This window comes from Mycetomoellerius zeteki, unplaced genomic scaffold (assembly GCF_001594055.1).
Source record: "Mycetomoellerius zeteki isolate Tzet28-1 unplaced genomic scaffold, Tzet1.0 scaffold244, whole genome shotgun sequence".
NCBI lineage: Eukaryota > Metazoa > Arthropoda > Insecta > Hymenoptera > Formicidae > Mycetomoellerius > Mycetomoellerius zeteki.
In genome coordinates, this window is record NW_017257221.1 from 578583 (window position 1) to 596458 (window position 17876).

The 17876-nt window shown below is 40.3% G+C and overlaps 2 protein-coding genes across 2 annotated transcripts in view; both read left to right on the plus strand.

Annotated features, from left to right (window-relative positions):
- Window positions 1-964, plus strand: part of LOC108723550 (aminoacylase-1) — a 6563-nt gene extending 5599 nt beyond the window's left edge. Inside the window, exon 5 of the mRNA XM_018449383.1 lies at window positions 1-964. This exon is cut by the window's left edge and continues 1 nt beyond it. Coding sequence (XP_018304885.1) covers window positions 1-115 — 115 coding nt within the window. The 3' untranslated portion in view covers window positions 116-964.
- A 993-nt stretch (window positions 965-1957) lies between these two features.
- Window positions 1958-17835, plus strand: jumu (Forkhead box protein N4 jumeau). Its single transcript, XM_018449355.1, has 4 exons — window positions 1958-2023; window positions 13728-14001; window positions 14497-15294; window positions 16439-17835. Exons 2-4 carry the CDS (start codon window positions 13736-13738, stop codon window positions 17076-17078), a joined length of 1704 nt encoding a protein of 567 aa, XP_018304857.1. The 5' UTR covers window positions 1958-2023; window positions 13728-13735; the 3' UTR covers window positions 17079-17835.
- The last annotated feature ends 41 nt before the right edge of the window (window positions 17836-17876 follow it).

Sequence of the window (17876 nt, forward strand, 5' to 3'; positions counted from 1 at the left end):
GATGAACAATACGAAGATACGTCTTCACGATCACAATGAATATCTAAACAAAGATATTTTCCTGAAGGGAATAGAGATATATACTAAAATAATACCGTCTGTTGCAAATGTTTAAACGAATATACCATACATTATGCATCAGATTTTAAAAGTGCCATAGTCGAATGTTTAGAGCTACTGACAGCTGAATTCGACCTTTCTACCAGTGAAAAGCGTATTAATCAGAATACCTTGAGTTTAAGAGATCGCAATTAACGTGCAATGATATCCTAAGTCAATATATATTTCTATATTACATTTATATATATTGTTATGCTATTTAAAATTTTTATTATTGTTGGATGGATTTGAAAGATATGCAAATTCAAACGAGAAATAATGTAATACGAGAAAAGAAGGAAGAAGTGAATATCCTTGAAGAAACGATGAGTGACAGTTCAATTAAAAAATGAGGCTTCAAGGAAATTCCAAACACAGAAGATAAATGGAATGGAATGTAACGTGGATGTACATTAATCACAATGACATCGAGAAAAGGATATTGAATTTAATAAATATTGTGAACAAAAATCGAACATACAAGATTTTTATGTCTGAAGAATACAAGAAAACAATGGTGCTATAAATGGGGCCAAAGCAATCTGCTCAAATTAGAGAAACTTTTAAATATTATTATTTCCCCGTGAAGTACTTGTATTAAATACAGTACTTACATAAAGTATATATACAAGTGTTTTATATCGAAAAAAAAAAAATATTTTTGTAAGATTGTGTGTGACAACGTCCAGAAGCGTGTATTTTGGTGATCGAGAATTATCAAGATCGAGGCATCGAGGGAAACGAAATAATCAAAATGTTTTTGTAATACATATATTTTAAAGAAGTAAGGCAGAGGAATGTATTAACGTGATAAATGTTACGAATAAAATACGGAAAGAAATGTACAGAGAAGTAATTCGCATAAGAGACCGTCTATTGATTTTGAAGGTAAAAGCCCTAGGAAATTATCCAAGAAAATAACGGTGAGAGAGAGAGAGAGAGAGAGAGAATGGTGATATTTTTCGCGCGAAATTCAGAGCGAAGAGGAGAGAGCGACGAAGAGCGGCGAGGAAAAGTGCGCGGTGTGCATTCGGCCGAGTCGATAAACATCCATGTGCCGCGTGCGCGCGTGTGTATACCTTCCCGCCATTATCGGCGCCGCGTAGTGTTTCATTCTTAACCGGGCAGCTGCCCGACTCCCCTCCGTAGTGGCCGCAATGGACTCGCCCGTCGTTTTCAATCTCGTTCACGGCACGGCGATTATTCGCCGCGCTCGCGAGACGGAACTCGCGGACGAGCACGACGTTGGCGCGCGTCGCGCGGTGAACGGTCGAAAAATCGCGTGGTGTCGCACGGACGGCCGGGAGATACGTCGCGGGAACATCGTGCCGCCATCGGAGCCCAGTGTCTTTCCGCGCGCGCGGTGTTGTTTTGGGTTCGGCCATTTTTCGAGTGGGGAAGGTTAGGGAGAGAGACCGTTGAGTGCGCGTTGAGCCACGTTCGGCCACCGCGCGTCATCGTGAGTGTCCCCGTCAACGAGGATCCGTCGATGATTCTTAATCCGTCGGTGACGGAACGGTAATCGGTGGCGCGATCGCGCGACCCTGGATCCGCTCGACTCCCCCGCGGGAAGTCTCGTCTTTGTCAGCCATGTGCATTGCGGCGCATCGTTCAAAACGTCCTCGCACCCCCGTGGCAGTCGACCAATAAGGGGCCGAGCGCCTGAGCCACGTGACCGTGGCCGGCCAATCGGCGCGGCGGGATTTGAAATCTTTTGGTCTTTGTTCACGGGCCAGCTCGTGTCAACCAACGTTGCCTCAGTTCCGTCAAGGGGGACCCGTGTCGGTGTACGGTTTATACATGGTCGCTGCGCCGAAAATTTTCGACTGCGACTCGCCGCCGTAAATATATGTGTGAAAGTGCTGCCGGACGCGGACAAGACAGTGCGATTCGGAAAACGTCGGACGCGGAGTATCGATATACGGTAGGTCTGGCGCCATTATATCGCGCGCCGCGTAAATATTGCTCCGTGAAAAAGCTGTTGTTGCCCGTGTGTCTCGCCTTGTCTCGTCCCGTTCCATCCCGTCCCGTCTCTCGCAGGCTCTCGATCGCTCGCCGGCGCTCGCTCGCGCGCGCGCGCTCTCTCTCTCTCTTTCTCTCTTCCTCGCTGTCCTCCTCTCTGTCCGTTCTGTCAGAAGAATGAGATATATCGGAATGAGCCGGACACGACGAGCGAGATCGACGATGTTGTTTTTTTCTCTTCTTCTCGCCCACCCGTTTGCGTCGCCTCTCTCTCTTTCTCTCTCTCTCTCGATCTGTGCGCGACTCGGTTTTGGGTGAACGTTCTTCTCGCGCGCGAGATCGGAGGAAAAATAATCGCCTCCGCTCCTCTCGCCCCGCGTTCGTCGCCGATACTCCGTTCGGTCGATCCGCGGTTATTTTCGCGACGGCGCTGAATTTTCGCGGCCGCCGCGATCGTAATCGCGCCTCTCGCGTCGTCGCTACGATGATTCGGCCGTCGTCGCGATGGACGATACGCCGGGTAGAAGCATAAACAAATCGGCCGCCTCGTCCTTCTTGTGTCAAAATCGCTCGCGGCGTGAATGAGCGATTCACGGATGCGGGAGTACGGCGCCGTGAGTTTCGGCGGGAAGAGCGAGTGCTTGATATGAGAGAGAGAGAGAGAGAGAGAGAGAATCGCTATTATGCGCTCCACGATTGCATTCTCTGGAACCGAAAGCCAAGCATATTTCTATGTAAAACTGTTATCGGAGTGATATATTATAAGTACGATAAAAGGAAAAAAGGTATGAAATTAACAGAAAAGTAAAGTTAGATATAAAGGAAAATAGAGAAAAAGAGAGAGGGGCTGCGTTTGCTTTGGCGCTCAGCGCTTGTATCATTTTCCTTGGTTTTTTAATATTTGATGAACACCAAGGATGAAATAATGATTAGAAGTTACATAAAAGTGCAAAAACGAACACATCCAGAAAGAAAGAGATAGATATATATATATAGAGAGAGAGAGGAGGGGGGGGGGAGAGAAGAGTAGGAAAAAGTACTAAGGGCCGTCTACAATAAATGTATTCCTTTAGCTGAACTTCTTGCACGTTTATGTTTCTTCTTTTCTCTCCACTTTGAAGAACAAAAAGAAAAGAGATGAACGGTACAAGAAGTTCAACTGAAAAGAACAGGCCTTATGGGAGTAATGGTGTAGTAAGTTGTAAGGCGTAAAAAACCAAACGACCAATCACAATTGAATGTGAGACGAATAAATCGACTATTGTCAATTTCTTACAGCTTACTACAATACATTACTCCGATATTACTCCGATTGTAGGCCCGGTTATTAGCCGCGAGAATGCCCGAAGAACAACAGTATGTCACAAAAACAGAATACACGCGATTAGTTCTGTTCGCTTGCACTTTTTGCAATTAGAATCTTCTCCTTTTTTTTCAGCGCTTGAATATACGTTTTATCTCGTTGAAAACGCCAGAATTTTGGGGGATATCAAGCAACGCGAACAAACCAATTTGACGGATGTACGGGGAATGTATACGCAACAAAAACGGCGTGGGATATGTATGTATGTGATGCATGAATGTGTGCGTCCGCATGTGCGTGAGAATGCATTAAAGGTGTGTGGTTAAAAGAGAGGGGCTGCGGAGAGAAGGGAGAAAGAAAGCGTTATGCACTTCGTGACACAGAGTTCCCTTGAGCGGCCAATGGAGATGGGTAAACGGATACACGCGTAGGTCCAGTAAGTTACAGACAATGAGAAGTGCGCGTAACCGAGAGAGAGAGAGAGAGAGAGGTAATATGCAAATATTCGAAGGGGAAAGGAAGAGTGATGCATGCGCGGGTGGGAAAGGGAATCAACGATCGCCTTCCTTAAAATTACGAGCGACATCCTTCCGTCCGTTTTGTCGAAAGTTTCTCGAAATTTCCAAAACTTCCTGTCATCAAGGAAATCATCGAATGCTCCAAATTTCCAAAATATCTCGAAAGCAATGTATTTTTGAAAAAAATGTTTCAAGTAAAAGTTGTAGGATTTGAAAGGAGCCATCAGATGAGCTACTTTTTTTTCATAAAATATGAATCTGCATTAAGACAAGTGTTTGCATCGAAAGAAAATTAACCTTAATTTTATTGGGCTCAAAATGGACTCAGAATCTAAGTAGCTTGCTTGATGGCCCTTTTCAAATCTTACAATTTTTATTTGAAATATTGTTTTGCGAGATGTTTTGGTATCTGAGTTAAAATGGCTTATAAATAAGCAAATATTCCGGCTCAAATCGAGTACGGAATCCATAAGAATCCCAAATGATTATCTATAGAACATTTCAAATGTGATCTTTTAATTAGTAACATTAGTTTTTGCCAATGTAGCTCGTTTTCTTGAGAATTGTGAATTGGAGATTAGAATTCGACCAATCTGATAATTGATTTTAATTTTGTGCTTTACTTGGAAGTTATACTGCGCGGAATTTCGAGAATTAAACAGACCTCTGACGGTAACAAATTAGAAATATCTTGGATTGAAGATCCTAAAATTTTCAGGTTTGTCTTTTATTTTTTTCTATGAAAATATAATCATTATATATTAATATATATATTAATAATATGACTGTAATTATATTAATCCCGAAACACAATCAGTGTAATAGTTTTAAAAAATTGATTAATCACGATCGAATATGAGAATAATCTATTATAATTTATTAGTTAAAGCTTCTTATACCTATCGTGTTTCGGGACTTAAAGAATCTTACAACAGCTGCAAATATTTTTTGTCGTATGCATTTTATTTCTCTTTTTCCACTGCTCGATGTCAAATCGATTGGCTGAGAGGGGGAGAGATTTTGAAGATAAAAGGTTTGTTTTTTATGTGTTCGATATCTGACAAAATTCTCTGCGGTTTCCGATTTTGCGAAAAAATTTTCTTCCGTGAGACTTTCAGGTTTGTTTTTTATTGCTGCAGTAAAACTTCTCACGTTTTCCAGCAGACGAGCTGATGTTATTTGTTGTGAAGCGAGATGGAAAATTCTAGTGCAGTCCAGTGCAGCAATAGGAAAATTAAGAAACAAATCTAAAGATTTCGTGGAAGAAATTTTTTTTTCACAAAACCGGAAACTGCGGATTCGTCGATTCAACACGCGTGAGTTTTCCGATTTCCGTTCACTTCACGGCTCTCTTTGTAGCCCTTTGCTATGTACGCAGTATATCGTGACGTTTCCCGCGTAATTATTATCCGAAGCTGGCGACGGCGTTGGTCAATCCTTGTCGCCGAAACCGCCAACGGCAGTATCGATTTCCATTGATAGCCACGAATAGTAATTTCGCGAGGATCGCGAACGTTAATTGGTTGCTGAAATAACGTCGCCGAATTTAAATTTGGCTCCTTTTCCTCTTACATTCGTCTTTTGTTTCTATTTATTCCGAATATTTTTTCCAAGGATACCCATGGAGTCAAAGTCTCACAAATTTTCCATTTACATTGTTCGTTTGGGAAAAGTTTGACAAATGAAAAATTATTTCTATTCCCGAAATGCCAGAGAACAAGGGAAGCAACAAAATACGAATATAGCCTGCGGGCAAGGACGGAAAAGGACGAAGGGCTGTGGAGGGAAAGGCAGCCCCTCTGAGCACTTTCCAGCCGCATGCCACCGGGAAAGCTATTGACCGTGAGAACCTTCCGGGAAACCCCCGTTACCCCCGAATCCCTTCTGGCCTCTTCTCTTGTCGCCATATGCCCACCACAGGAAGCGGCCACGGTCCTGCAGGTATGGCCGAAATTCTCATTCTTCCCTCTACCTTTTCTCGCCATGTCCCATTCGTGTTCTCGAATAATTATTTCTGCGAGTCTCTTCGGAAGAAATAAAGAAACGGAGGCGAAAAAAAGAGTTGAGAACACGAACAAATATAACGGAACATCTTTTTCCCTTCTCTTTCATTCTGTCTTATTTTATTTTATTTTTGATAAATTCATTGTTTTTTTTGTAACTAATTTTGTTTAATTTTTGTAAATTTTCTCCGTGTCATTTTTGCTTTAATTTATTTTTTTTTAGAGGGCTCAGCTTTAGAACGTAAAAACTATCTATCTTCTCTCTCTCTCTTTCTCTTCTCTGGATGAATTTTTTTTTCTTCATTTACCGTTCGCGAGATGCGCTCGCGTTAAAAAAGATAGCCGGTGAAGAGGAAATTATTATCTGCGGGCACATGGGAGTAATACGCTTCCTCCGACTTCCTCCGATATCGGTGCAACAAGGGATTTGCAGTATGAGCCGTTATAAGGTTTTTAATACGCTTGCTAAGAAACTTACCGAAGATTTTGTCAGTAAATTTTCACAACGATTAGGTCTCTTTTTTTTTTAATAACCGACCTGAAACCTTTTGTATGGTGCTGTGACCTTCTTTTGCAGGTCGAAAATCCATCCCAAGGGAATGAGAAGAACCTTTTGCAGTCTTTTTGTTCAGCCCATGTTTTTTATTGTTCTAGTAAAAAAAAACTTCGACAAAAGGATTGCAAGCTTGTTTATTTAAAAAAAAATTCATGGTTATATACTTTTTATCTCTATTGTATTATTAAATAGATTTTTAACATGTTAAAACCTTTCGTACGAACTGACATTTGAACAGAAATGAGGATTCGAGGGTGAGATTTTTCTTGTGCTTGAAAAGATTGCAGACCCAGATTGCAGACCGACGGATAAAACTAGTAAACTCTTTGTATTTAAAGTAAAATAGGTATATGTGCGATACTTGTTAGAAGCGAGGAGGAAAGTTCTAATGCACGCTCCAGTATAGCAATAAAAACAAACCTATTGTTATATAATTAAACAGCCTAGCAATATAGTGAACCAGTAGTGTTTAAAATAACGCGGTAATTTTAAACATTTTTACGATAATTATGTGCCGATCAGTCACGCATTCCCAGTCTGTATAATCGGAAAAAGAACGGCATCTTCGTCGCGGAGTATATAATTTTAGTGATTTTACTGCGTCGCATAGCTTTCCATTTGCTTCTGCGTCACCAAAAGATTAATCCTGACGAATCGCAGTTGTTTGCAGCGTTATAATTACAATTCATCGAGAATTGTTTCCAGAAAAGTGTCGCACTCCAAGAAGCAAATTCTCCTTTTTCATAATTTTAGCGTACTTCGAAGATTCCTGAAAGTTACATGTGACGAATCGGAAAATTAGATGAGATTCTAATTTTAATCCCGACTGGTTTCGTCCTCCTTTTAAGTAAGCAGTCTGTAAATAAATGGCTACATCTAAATGCCGATGTAATTATTGGTTTTGCTACACAAATATCTATTCGCGGTGCGCGTTATAAATGATTTATGGAATAGAAAGTCATCGCGCGCGGCGAGAGAGAAGGCGATCGTTGATAAAGCGCAGCGGAAGAAGCGCATTTCGATTCGGGGGCATCCGCGGCCGACGGAGGTAGGGCCCCTCGGCTCTCTTTCATTCGCGAAACGTATTTGCGAAACAATCGGCAATTCTCGCGTCGTTAGCCGTAGCCTCGCTCGCGTAACGGCACGGCGCGGGCGGCGGGCCGCTCGGGGTTAACGCGCCATTGTGCTTTCGTGCTTTCGCTGTTGTATTGCGAATCTTTTATTTTAGCGATGACGCGAGCGAGAACGCGGAATGGAAACACTCGCCGGCCACTTTCGCGGCGCGAGCCTCGGAAAATCTAACGCGATCAGCCCGATTCTCTATTCGCAGCCGTGTTTCAAGGTATAACACAGAAGTCGCGATGATATAAGGATCGTTATGATTTTATTTGTTACTTAAAACGATTTAATTGCTGATTGATGATTCGGATTTTATGATTAGCTTATACATTTAGATCCAGTGAGAAATCAAAGCCAATTGTGTTTTTAAAGGATTTTACAACAAAACTGCTCTCTCTCTGCTGAATTCAGCCATTGATATCATAGACGTCATCGTAATTACATTTGTTATTTATAATAATTATAATGGTTGCGTTCAACAGAAAAAACAGTTTTGCAACTGTTGTAAAATTCTTTGATATGATCGGACTTGTTTTTAATTATTCACTGGAATATTCTAAATATAAATCAATCACATTAAAACCAATCATATTAAAGTATCTTAAACAAAATAAAATCAATCATTAAACTGTCGTAAGATACTTTAATATGATTGGTTTATATTTAGATCCAGTGAATAATTAAAGGCAAGACCAATCATATCAAAGAATTTTACAACAGTTGCAAAGCCGTTTTTTCTGCTGAACGCAGATATCATAACGTTATTATAATTTAATTTGTCACTCATAAATGATAAATGAAGTCATAATGACATCCTGTGGTATCATTATAACTCTGTTCCCTCGGTTTTTGCACCGAATACGTGCCTGCGATTTGCGGTACAATTAGCAGCAGTTTTTATTTGTGTGAAAATATTATGCAATCTATACTCGTGGGAAAGAATGGTAATCTCAGAATGGATTTCATGCAACGATTTGCATGAAATCCATTGCACACTCTTGAAATTTCACAATTTTATCGATAGAAATTATTCATGATACAATCGACTGATCTTATTCTGTCATTTTGCTCATTTTACGCGCTAGAAATATATTGTAATTTCTGTACGTTGAGGGTACATTGAGAAACGTGTTCCATTGTAGAAGGCGTGTATATATTTGGTTTCATGGTAACGTGCGAAATTTTGCAAGATCTCGAGGGGAACCCCGGCGATTGGCTCATCCGCCTGGCCAGTGAAAGCAAAAAGTTTTCCAAGCCTTAGTACCTATCGAATTAGTAGAAGACGGGATTAGTAAACACACCGTGGAGATCGACGTTAAACCGAAGAGAGAGACGTCCGTTTCAGGTGCGCGATTACACGGTCTTTCGTAATCGAGTTGGGAAAGTATCATTAATGCATAAATCTCCCCTTAATCTCAATACTCTCGTTTACGTTTAAGAGGCCGAGAGAGACCGCTAATGTCTGCCGGCTTACATCCCACGGATATGCTTAGTGCATAGGAAAATGAAATCGAAGTAATCGCGTGTACAGTTCGAGGCGCGCTGCGATAATCTCGTTTAGCTGCGGTAAGTATGTTATTGGAAGTCGACGTTGCACCGATCTAGAAAGGGATAGTTCGCCGCTCCTTTCTAAATCATACAACTCAAGCTTATGAACGCGAACAGTCGAAAAAGTATCTCGTGGACACGATAAGCGGCGTCAGTCAATATTTGGACACAGCCACGGCTTTAATGAAACGTCCTAATGTTGTTTATCACTCCTGATAACTATATGTGATGAGCAAATTGCACGGGAATAACGATTTTGCTGAAGTATCTAAAAATTTAGTTAGATACAGATCTGAACATTTTTGTTGGACCGTCAAAATGATTACGTAGGAATTTCAAGCGTGATGAGTAAGGCTAATATTTCATTTGTTCTACGACAAACTTTTTAAATATATTAATTATTAGCTACAAAATAGAGAAATTCTCGAGTCTAAAGTCTCTACCTTGTACCTTTTAGCTAATCAATATCACTTGAAAAATTGTCATAAAAATAGAATATTACTCTCTAAATTTTTTGGAGCGGAATATCGCTCTAAGGAGTGAAAATTGAACTAGTCTTGAAAATTAAAGTTTGAACTAAATTAAATCGTAGTTTGAGAAGCGTTTTTCAAATGAAAGACTGATTCAAACCTTGCTTAAATCGGATCTCAGGTTGTCATGACTATGAATACGACCCTAAAAGTGAGATTTCATTCTTCAGAGTGATAATTTACTCTAAGCTTAACCTGATTCACTCAATGAGCTTCACCCATGACATCATCATAAATCCTTTTAGATAAAGCATCAAGTTAAGTCTAACCATAGTTAACCAGAAAATGAAAAACTGGGTCTAAAAATTTCAGAGAATAGTCTAATGCTTCAAAAAGTTTTGAGCAGCCAGCTTGTGAGCATTCTACATAAATATTTTTAATTGTTTAACAATTTGTGATTTATACTTTATATAATATTCAACTTCAGTTTACTATGTATTAAATAATCGCGCAGTTTGCTTGAATTGGAAGTTGTAAAATTCCATGATGTCCAACGGTCCTTGAATATCCTTGAATCTTGGAATTATACTGGAATTTTATGTATTTTGGAAAATTCCTCGAAAACCCTTGAAATTTGAAGGCTGGCCTGAAATTTATTATTCTTTCTTTCTAAAAAAAAGTCAGAGCGTGAAAAAAAGAAATAAAAGGAAAATTTGTGTTTGGGCATAAATTCTTCCTTAAAGGTGCAATAAGTTACCAATAGAAAACTTGAATTCAATGTCTAAAATAGAACATAGTAAAAAAATCATTTGTATTGACCGAACGTTCGTTTGATATTATTTATAAGGCAATAAATAATATTGTTCCCAATTTGTTAGCGTTTTAATTCATCCGTATAGAATCCTAACTTGAATGCAAAGCGTATAACATTGCACGGATCGATGAAACTAATCAAATAATGAAAATTAATCGATGCATAAATCTTGAAAAAACCAGGATTTTTTCCTGGAATGTCCTGGCTAGCCAGATTTTGCTGGACACCATGAATTCACACAAAGATACTAGGCGTCAAGATTCACTTTGACCAAATATAGTCTTCTCCGCTTACTTGTGTTGAACATTTCTTAATCGATTTTTACTTAACATAATTATTTTAAAGGTCAAATAGAATTATAATATTTTCAAATCGGTATCTAGTTAAATTTTTAGACGTTTCAGTAAAACCATTTTTTCCGTGTGAGAATGAAAGAAAAGAGAGCAAGGAAGAGGGCGGGCATGCGGAGTAAGTTTTTACAGCGTTCACGTTTTTGGTCAAAAACATGCGAATGGCACGTCTCGAAAAATAATGCTTGTCTAAAGAACGTTTTTTGAACACTACCGGTGCCGTGAGTCACCGTACGTGAGACTCTCCGTGAAAACTATGTGCGTTCGTCGCCTCGACGCGACGTGACATGATCGCGACCTCAACAACAAGACTTTTTCGCGCCAATTCTGCGCGGCCACGTGCGTACGATGCCACGCGTTGTACGTCGATGCGACGTGCGCACAGACACGTCATTGTGCATGCCAGTCGCTCTGTCCCATTTAAGTGATACATATATCATACATTAATCCATCGAGAACGGTGTCGTGACCGATGGAAATAAATGATTTCAGTAGCGTGTCGCCTTCGAATTAGCTGTGAGATTTAGCTGTGAAGTTAAAAGCTTCATCGTGCGCGTATCAAAACTGTTTTCAAATCAACGCTTTTAGCAGAACACAGAATAAAAAGACTTCCGTCACATGCTAAAAAAAAGATGAAATTATTTATTAAATCGCAAACATATCCTTCGTTGCATAAAATTTTCAGTTGTGATTTCTCAGGTTTTTTTTTATAATTCAAACTATTTGTATGTATCTGACGTTTCCTGTCTATGAATTATCGTTCGATAATGAGAGCGACTATTAGAAGATTCTTTCGTAGAAGCAGGAGTCGTATACAAATTTGCTAAAAATGACGGGTAACACAAAATCCAATATCTGCTTTCCTATTTACAAAGATAGAAGCATTAATTCGCCCCTAGCGAGCGGTATTAAGGGGTAACGAGCAGCCTGCGCTGGGGAAATTAAGGGATGAAGGAATGGAGGGAGATCGGGAGCAAGACAGGAAAGAGAGAGGGGTAAATTTTCAAACGGGGTAACGGGGATAGGGGAGTGTTTAGGGTGCCACCCTGACGAACCTGGGCGCGGCATTGGTGCATGGTGTGTGCGGGGTGCGCACTCTTGCAGCTCGCAAATACTGGCCGGCGGTCTGGGGAGGGGGGGAAGGATACGACAAGGGTGGTTGTCAGGGGGATAGGGTGAAGATACCGGGGAATGGAAAGGGGACAGGAGGGTTGGACGTATCAGATCGATACTCGGCGAAAAGCGCGGGCCGAACGGAGACGGCGCGGTTGTGTGTATCTACGGTTGGTCCATCGTGAGATCCGGATGTTGCGACTACGCACAATCTACGCGGTGGAATATTCGAATCGATGCCGACTGGATACTCTTCTCTACTCGTACGTGATGAGATAAAGAATCTGTTCGTTCCAGATGCGCTGTATCGCGCTCGAAATGAGATAAATACGTAGGCGTGTGACTTGGAGGACTTCACGTGACAAATCTTATTACAATTTACGCACAAAGTGTTTCTCTGAGCGAACGACTTTGTGCGTAAATTTTAATAAGATTTGTCACGTTGATTTCTCTTCGAACTGAAATCCTTTTTATACTCGCTTATTTCAGCGGCGTTTCCGCTGTCAGAGCTCGTCGATTGTCCGTTATTAGTTTTTAATGAGAGATAATCATGGAAAGACACATGGAGGATGGAAGGGAAAAAAAAGAACTATGGAGACGAGTGTAGAGGAAGGTGGCTCTACTACGAAGCCTGCATATAGTAAGCCAACTGTAGTACTATGAGTTAGTCACACCCACAAGCCGGTTGTGGGTTCAAGATCCTCGTACGCTCTTTCTCTCTCCTCTACTCATGTATACTTATACACACTCATGCAGCAGCCTGCGCGTGTAATTGTAATTGTACGCGAGGCATACGCGAGGTTCTCGCGTACGTAGGGAATCTATCGTCTTTGCCTAGCGTAGTGAGATACAAGCCGCCGATTCTAGGTATTCGCTATATTTGCAACTCACGACGTTGATAAAGACGTGAGATAACGTGGGAATTTTTTAAACGTACAGTCAGACGTAATTGCGAAGATTCTTGTACAATCAGAGACGAATATATATACACACCGAGCTTCTTATAAATTGACAATTCATAATACGTTCTCATATTTTTTTTTTTATTAAAACACAACAAAGAGGCCTGATTTATGGATTGAGAATGATTTATGAATTGAGAGATACGAAGGTTGATCCTTGAATCACCTCGATCGGCGGATAAGCGCGGTATTTCGAGGAACAGACCTGCTTTCATTCGACGAACTCTCTCGGGAACTCTCACGTGCTCGCGTGAGCTATTATTCCTCAACAGAGCGATTCGTGGTGCCGTAGACATCGATCTTAGATGCCTTTAACGGAGAAGCATTCTGTGAAAAAAATGATCGATCCATGAGATGCATGTTGATCCGAAATACGTTGTCGTTAAAAAAAAACACGCACGATCATTGAGATGTACATATAAGAGTTCCACAATGGCTGGAAGAAAATGATGGAAAATTTTCAGATATGCAGTCGCTGTAGCATAAAATTGCGTAGATGATGCCTGCAAACACATAATACAGTCGGAGAGATGATGCAACAAAATATAATGAAACATAAATGGATATAATAAAATACAACATATATAAAAATTCTGTGAGAGACAATATCGTTTTATAACTCTCTCTCTCTCTCTATAATATATATATACCTATATTATATATATTATATATATAAAATTATATCTATATTTTATATATATATATATATAATATAGTTAGATTTTATGGAGCTATAAAAGGACAATTTCGCTTTCACGATAGAAAAACTTTATGTGGAGCTTCGTTATGTCGCTTTTACGAAAATGAAACTATTCCGGGAGAAGAATTCGCGATTGCAATTTAGTTATACATTATTTGGCAAGTTTCTAAGGACAGTCTTCTAAAGATACTATCATTCGTCTTCTTGCAGTCGAGTGAATGGAATTGGATACCGTAAATGCGTACAGTACCGTCGGGATGGAGCAGGGATTGTCTGGGGATCCATGGGACTGCCTGTTTAGTGACAGCATCTCCGACGCCTTCCAGGGTCGTCCAGAGATGTTACATATGGGCATTCGGCGTTGCGATAATACGAGCCAAATCGGCTGGTTTGGTCCAGGCCTTGGCTTCGATTTCGACGACGTCTTGACGGAACCCGACGATGATCCGCTCACCTTCAATGACAAAAGCCGCAGTTCGAACAGGTAAAACGGATCCTCCGAATTTTCTATTTATAATGACGATGAAAAAGAGACGTTATTAGTGCCAGTAAACGTTGCTTAAACTTAAAAAAAAGAAAAGAATATATTAATACAGGATTTCAAAATATTTTAATATTTATTAATAAGACTCGAAAATTCACTTGAAAAGTTGAATTAAGAAAAGCTCAATTTTAATTAATTTTATAGAAAATTTTAAAAGCGCATGATAAACAAAATGTCAGCTAATTATTGTATCACTTATGGAAAGCAATAATAATTGTGTCGTACATGTGCGCGATTACATACATTGCCAACTTTCCATAAACGACGTAGTAATCGATCAACACTTTTGGTCTTCTATTTAGTAACAAATATCGTTTTATCTTTGTTATTCATTAAATGTCAAGAAAGATAGACTGATGTTTGTCATTAAATGGATGGAAAATACCCTTTATCTATCATGTGCTCTTACCCTAACATTTTGTCTGTGTTCTATAGCAACCTGGAAGAATTGAATCTGGACAGCGACAGCGAACTGGCTTTGACGTTAGATCCGAATTTGATACTGCCGTGTAACATGCCTATCCGCAGCCCCGCGACAAATAGCGACGCAGCGATGCTGGAGACAGCGAGCGTGGAGGAGAACGCTGTTGAAAACGAGGGAGATGAGACGGAGAACGAAAGTGAGGTCGAGCGAACCGAAAACGATGAAGAGAATGAAAGCGAGGAGGAAGAAGAGATCGAAGTTGAGGATAACGAGCATAATGAGACAGAGTACGAAACGGAGGAAGAAGAAACAGAAGAGGAAGAGGTAGAGGAAGACGAGGAGACGGATGATGAGGAGCAGGACATGACTCAAAAGTCGCTCACACCCTTGAGTGTGGAGGTGCCGATATCGTCGTCGTCGGGCAACGTCGTCAGCGCCAGGACGTTAACCAGTGCTAACATAGCTACCTCCTCGCCGACGATACAACTGACGAGGTTGCACCATCCTAAAATAACCACCATATCAAGCACAGCCAAGGATATCAAGATGCTGCAAACTAATCCAAGCGTCCAGGCGTTGCAACAGATTCGCAAACACATGTCCTACAATAATAATTTGCACGACGTCAGTACAGGTGCGACGACGACGGTCATGATACAGGCGGCAAAGCGTGAAAAGGAGTTAACGTCGGGGAACCGTGACAACTCTTATCCGAAACCCGGGTACTCGTACTCGTGTCTCATCGCGATGGCACTGAAGAATAGCCGAACAGGATCGCTGCCAGTCTCAGAAATCTACAATTTCATGTGGTAAGTGCTCTTAAATTTATTAATACAGAAAAACACATTAGATATTTAATCAACATTTCTAAATTGCTAGATAATTGAATGTTAAATTAATATTTAAATAATTTTTAGGAATGATAGAGACAAAAATTCCGTTTCGATTTAACCATTTTTCAAATGTGCGCTCCAAGTTAATATTTTGCTTATTACTTTGAAGATTTTTGTAACTGCAAATTACTATTTTTATTGTTTTATAATATCTAATTGTGATTTTCTTAAAAAATATCAGAAAGGAACTCATTTAATTTTGAATAAAATAATTTCGATCGAATTTTTTGAATACCTTCTTTAATAAATATTTTTTTCGAATGTTTTTTTCTCGAACTTTTGAAAATTGAAGCTGAAATATTTATTCTGAATTTGTTTGTTAATATATTATTCGTTATAGTTCGCAATGAGCGTGAGTCGTAAGAAATAATGTTTTTGGGATGAACAGCAAGGAACTTTTTACGTGATGAATAACGTGTCGTCCGTTTGCTTATTTTCGGCCATTTGGCCGGAAGGATAAAGGGACTGGCGAGGTCCCCTACTCTACGCTTAGGTATACGAGGGGCAAAAGTATTGTCTTTTCCCTCTTTATTCTCGAATCGGAAAGGGAGCTAAGCGAGAAGCTGCCATTTTGTACGGGGCCTCTGGAACAACCAGGGGCACGCCGGGGTACAGTCCCCCCTAGAAATCGACGGCAGGCTTCGCTCTCTTCGTTTACCACCTGCCTTCATTTCTTGTTGTTGCAACTCCATGCTTGTAAAATCGGTCATGCTCGTAAAATAACTGTCGTCCCTTGCAATCGTATTTCGTTTGAATTTTTTCCATCTCAAACAATGATGTTAAAATACGGTTAATTTACAGATTGTCTCGTTTTGCAAAATAACGAAAAAAAGCAATATTTCTCGAGAAAATGAAATTCGCTAGAATTTGATCTGAATATTATTAGAATCCTGATCAAATTAAATTCGATCGACCCATCAATTTTATATAAATTTAATTATCAATAAATTTAAGTGTCAATTACCAAGTAATTTTCTGACATCTAATATATTTCTTTTTTTTGCTAATGAAAATTCCGATTCGCGCAAATTTCATTTCCCATTTTCCCGTTTACCGTGAGGCACAATCTGTCGCTGAATAAATGTTTCGAGAAGATCGAGAAGCCACCCGGCAATGGTAGTCAGCGAAAGGGTTGCCTCTGGGCCATCCATCCGTCGAAAGTGGCCAAGATGGACGAGGAGGTGCGGAAATGGTCGAGAAAGGACCCGTCCGCGATCAAGCGAGCCATGGTGAATCCGGAACAGCTGGAGCTCCTCGAGCGGGGTGAGATGAAGTACGAGGGAGACAGGCACGACGAGGCATACGATGACGCAGAGAGCTACGCGGATTCTGAGACCGGTGGTTCCGTGGTAGACGAAGCCATCAACGACGACGAGAATGTTACGTATGATGAAACCAAGCAGATCGATATCGTCGACGACGATATCGTTGTGGAGCAGCTCTACGAGGATCTTGATCTCATGAATGCCACCGAGTTACTCGACACGCGACTAAACAACTTTTCTAGGCAAGAGCAGCCATTGGTGTACGAGTTCGTCTCGTGCTCGAAGCGCCAGAAAATGTTAACGGGCAACGATTTTATTTGTCAACCTGTCCAACGACAGGACGCGACGTCGCCCCGGAAAAAAGCGCATCTCGTGGCGTTACGACCCGGAGGCACCGCTCCTCCGGGTGCCGAATCCCTTCTCGAGGCGGATTGAATCCCTGGGACATTTATATGATCTCCTATTTAAATATATACACGCGGCCAAGTACACACCTTCTTTTTTTATTGCCAGACCATTGTAAATAATTGCGTCCTGTAACTTTTTTTACAGTCTGAGATTTTGTAAATACTTGTGTTTTATACGATGATGTACCTTTTTTATACAATGCGCTTGTACATAACTGTAATTTTTAAGTGTACAAATATCTGTACATATACAATGTATAAAGGCTATTTTTTTTTAGAACCATAATATGGGACCATCCTGTAGGCATGCGCATAGAAAAGTTTTCAAACACAAATAGTTATTCAATATTACTCTACGCATGTTCGCATATTTACAAAAAAATAGCCATAACAAGCAAGAAAAATTCCGAATCGATTAAATCCGACGATAGAAGGTGCTTACCCGGGGACGACTATTGTATATCACTAAATTAGCGATCGCCTAACATGTCTAATGGCGCCACAACAATTTTATAATAAACATTTTTTAATGACCCATTAACCTCTCGATCTTTTTATTTGCAACTCTCGAAAAATGTGGAACACAAATAATACGCGCCAGTTTCCACGTACCGTCCGCGATAGGAAACAAATTAACACGAAGCTCACGAATCGTCACTGCCAAGAATGGTCAAAGATAAAATAAGAATGGATTAACGTGTAGATTACGTAAGGATACGACACGCGATCTCATACCGATCTTTCGAGAACTATAACTCATTCAGTGCTACTCCTTTATGCGTGATTATTACGTAAAGTTTTTTGAGAATCTTTTTTTTATGAAATC

What these genes read in the sequence shown, in the direction of transcription:
- jumu (XM_018449355.1), top strand. Translation starts at nt 13,736, where the DNA reads ATGGAATTGGATACCGTAAATGCGTACAGTACCGTCGGGATGGAGCAG. An exon ending in AAAAGCCGCAGTTCGAACAG is followed by an intron (nt 14,002 to 14,496) that starts GTAAAACGGATC and finishes TGTGTTCTATAG; the next exon opens with CAACCTGGAAGAATTGAATC. An exon ending in GAAATCTACAATTTCATGTG is followed by an intron (nt 15,295 to 16,438) that starts GTAAGTGCTCTT and finishes GTTTACCGTGAG; the next exon opens with GCACAATCTGTCGCTGAATA.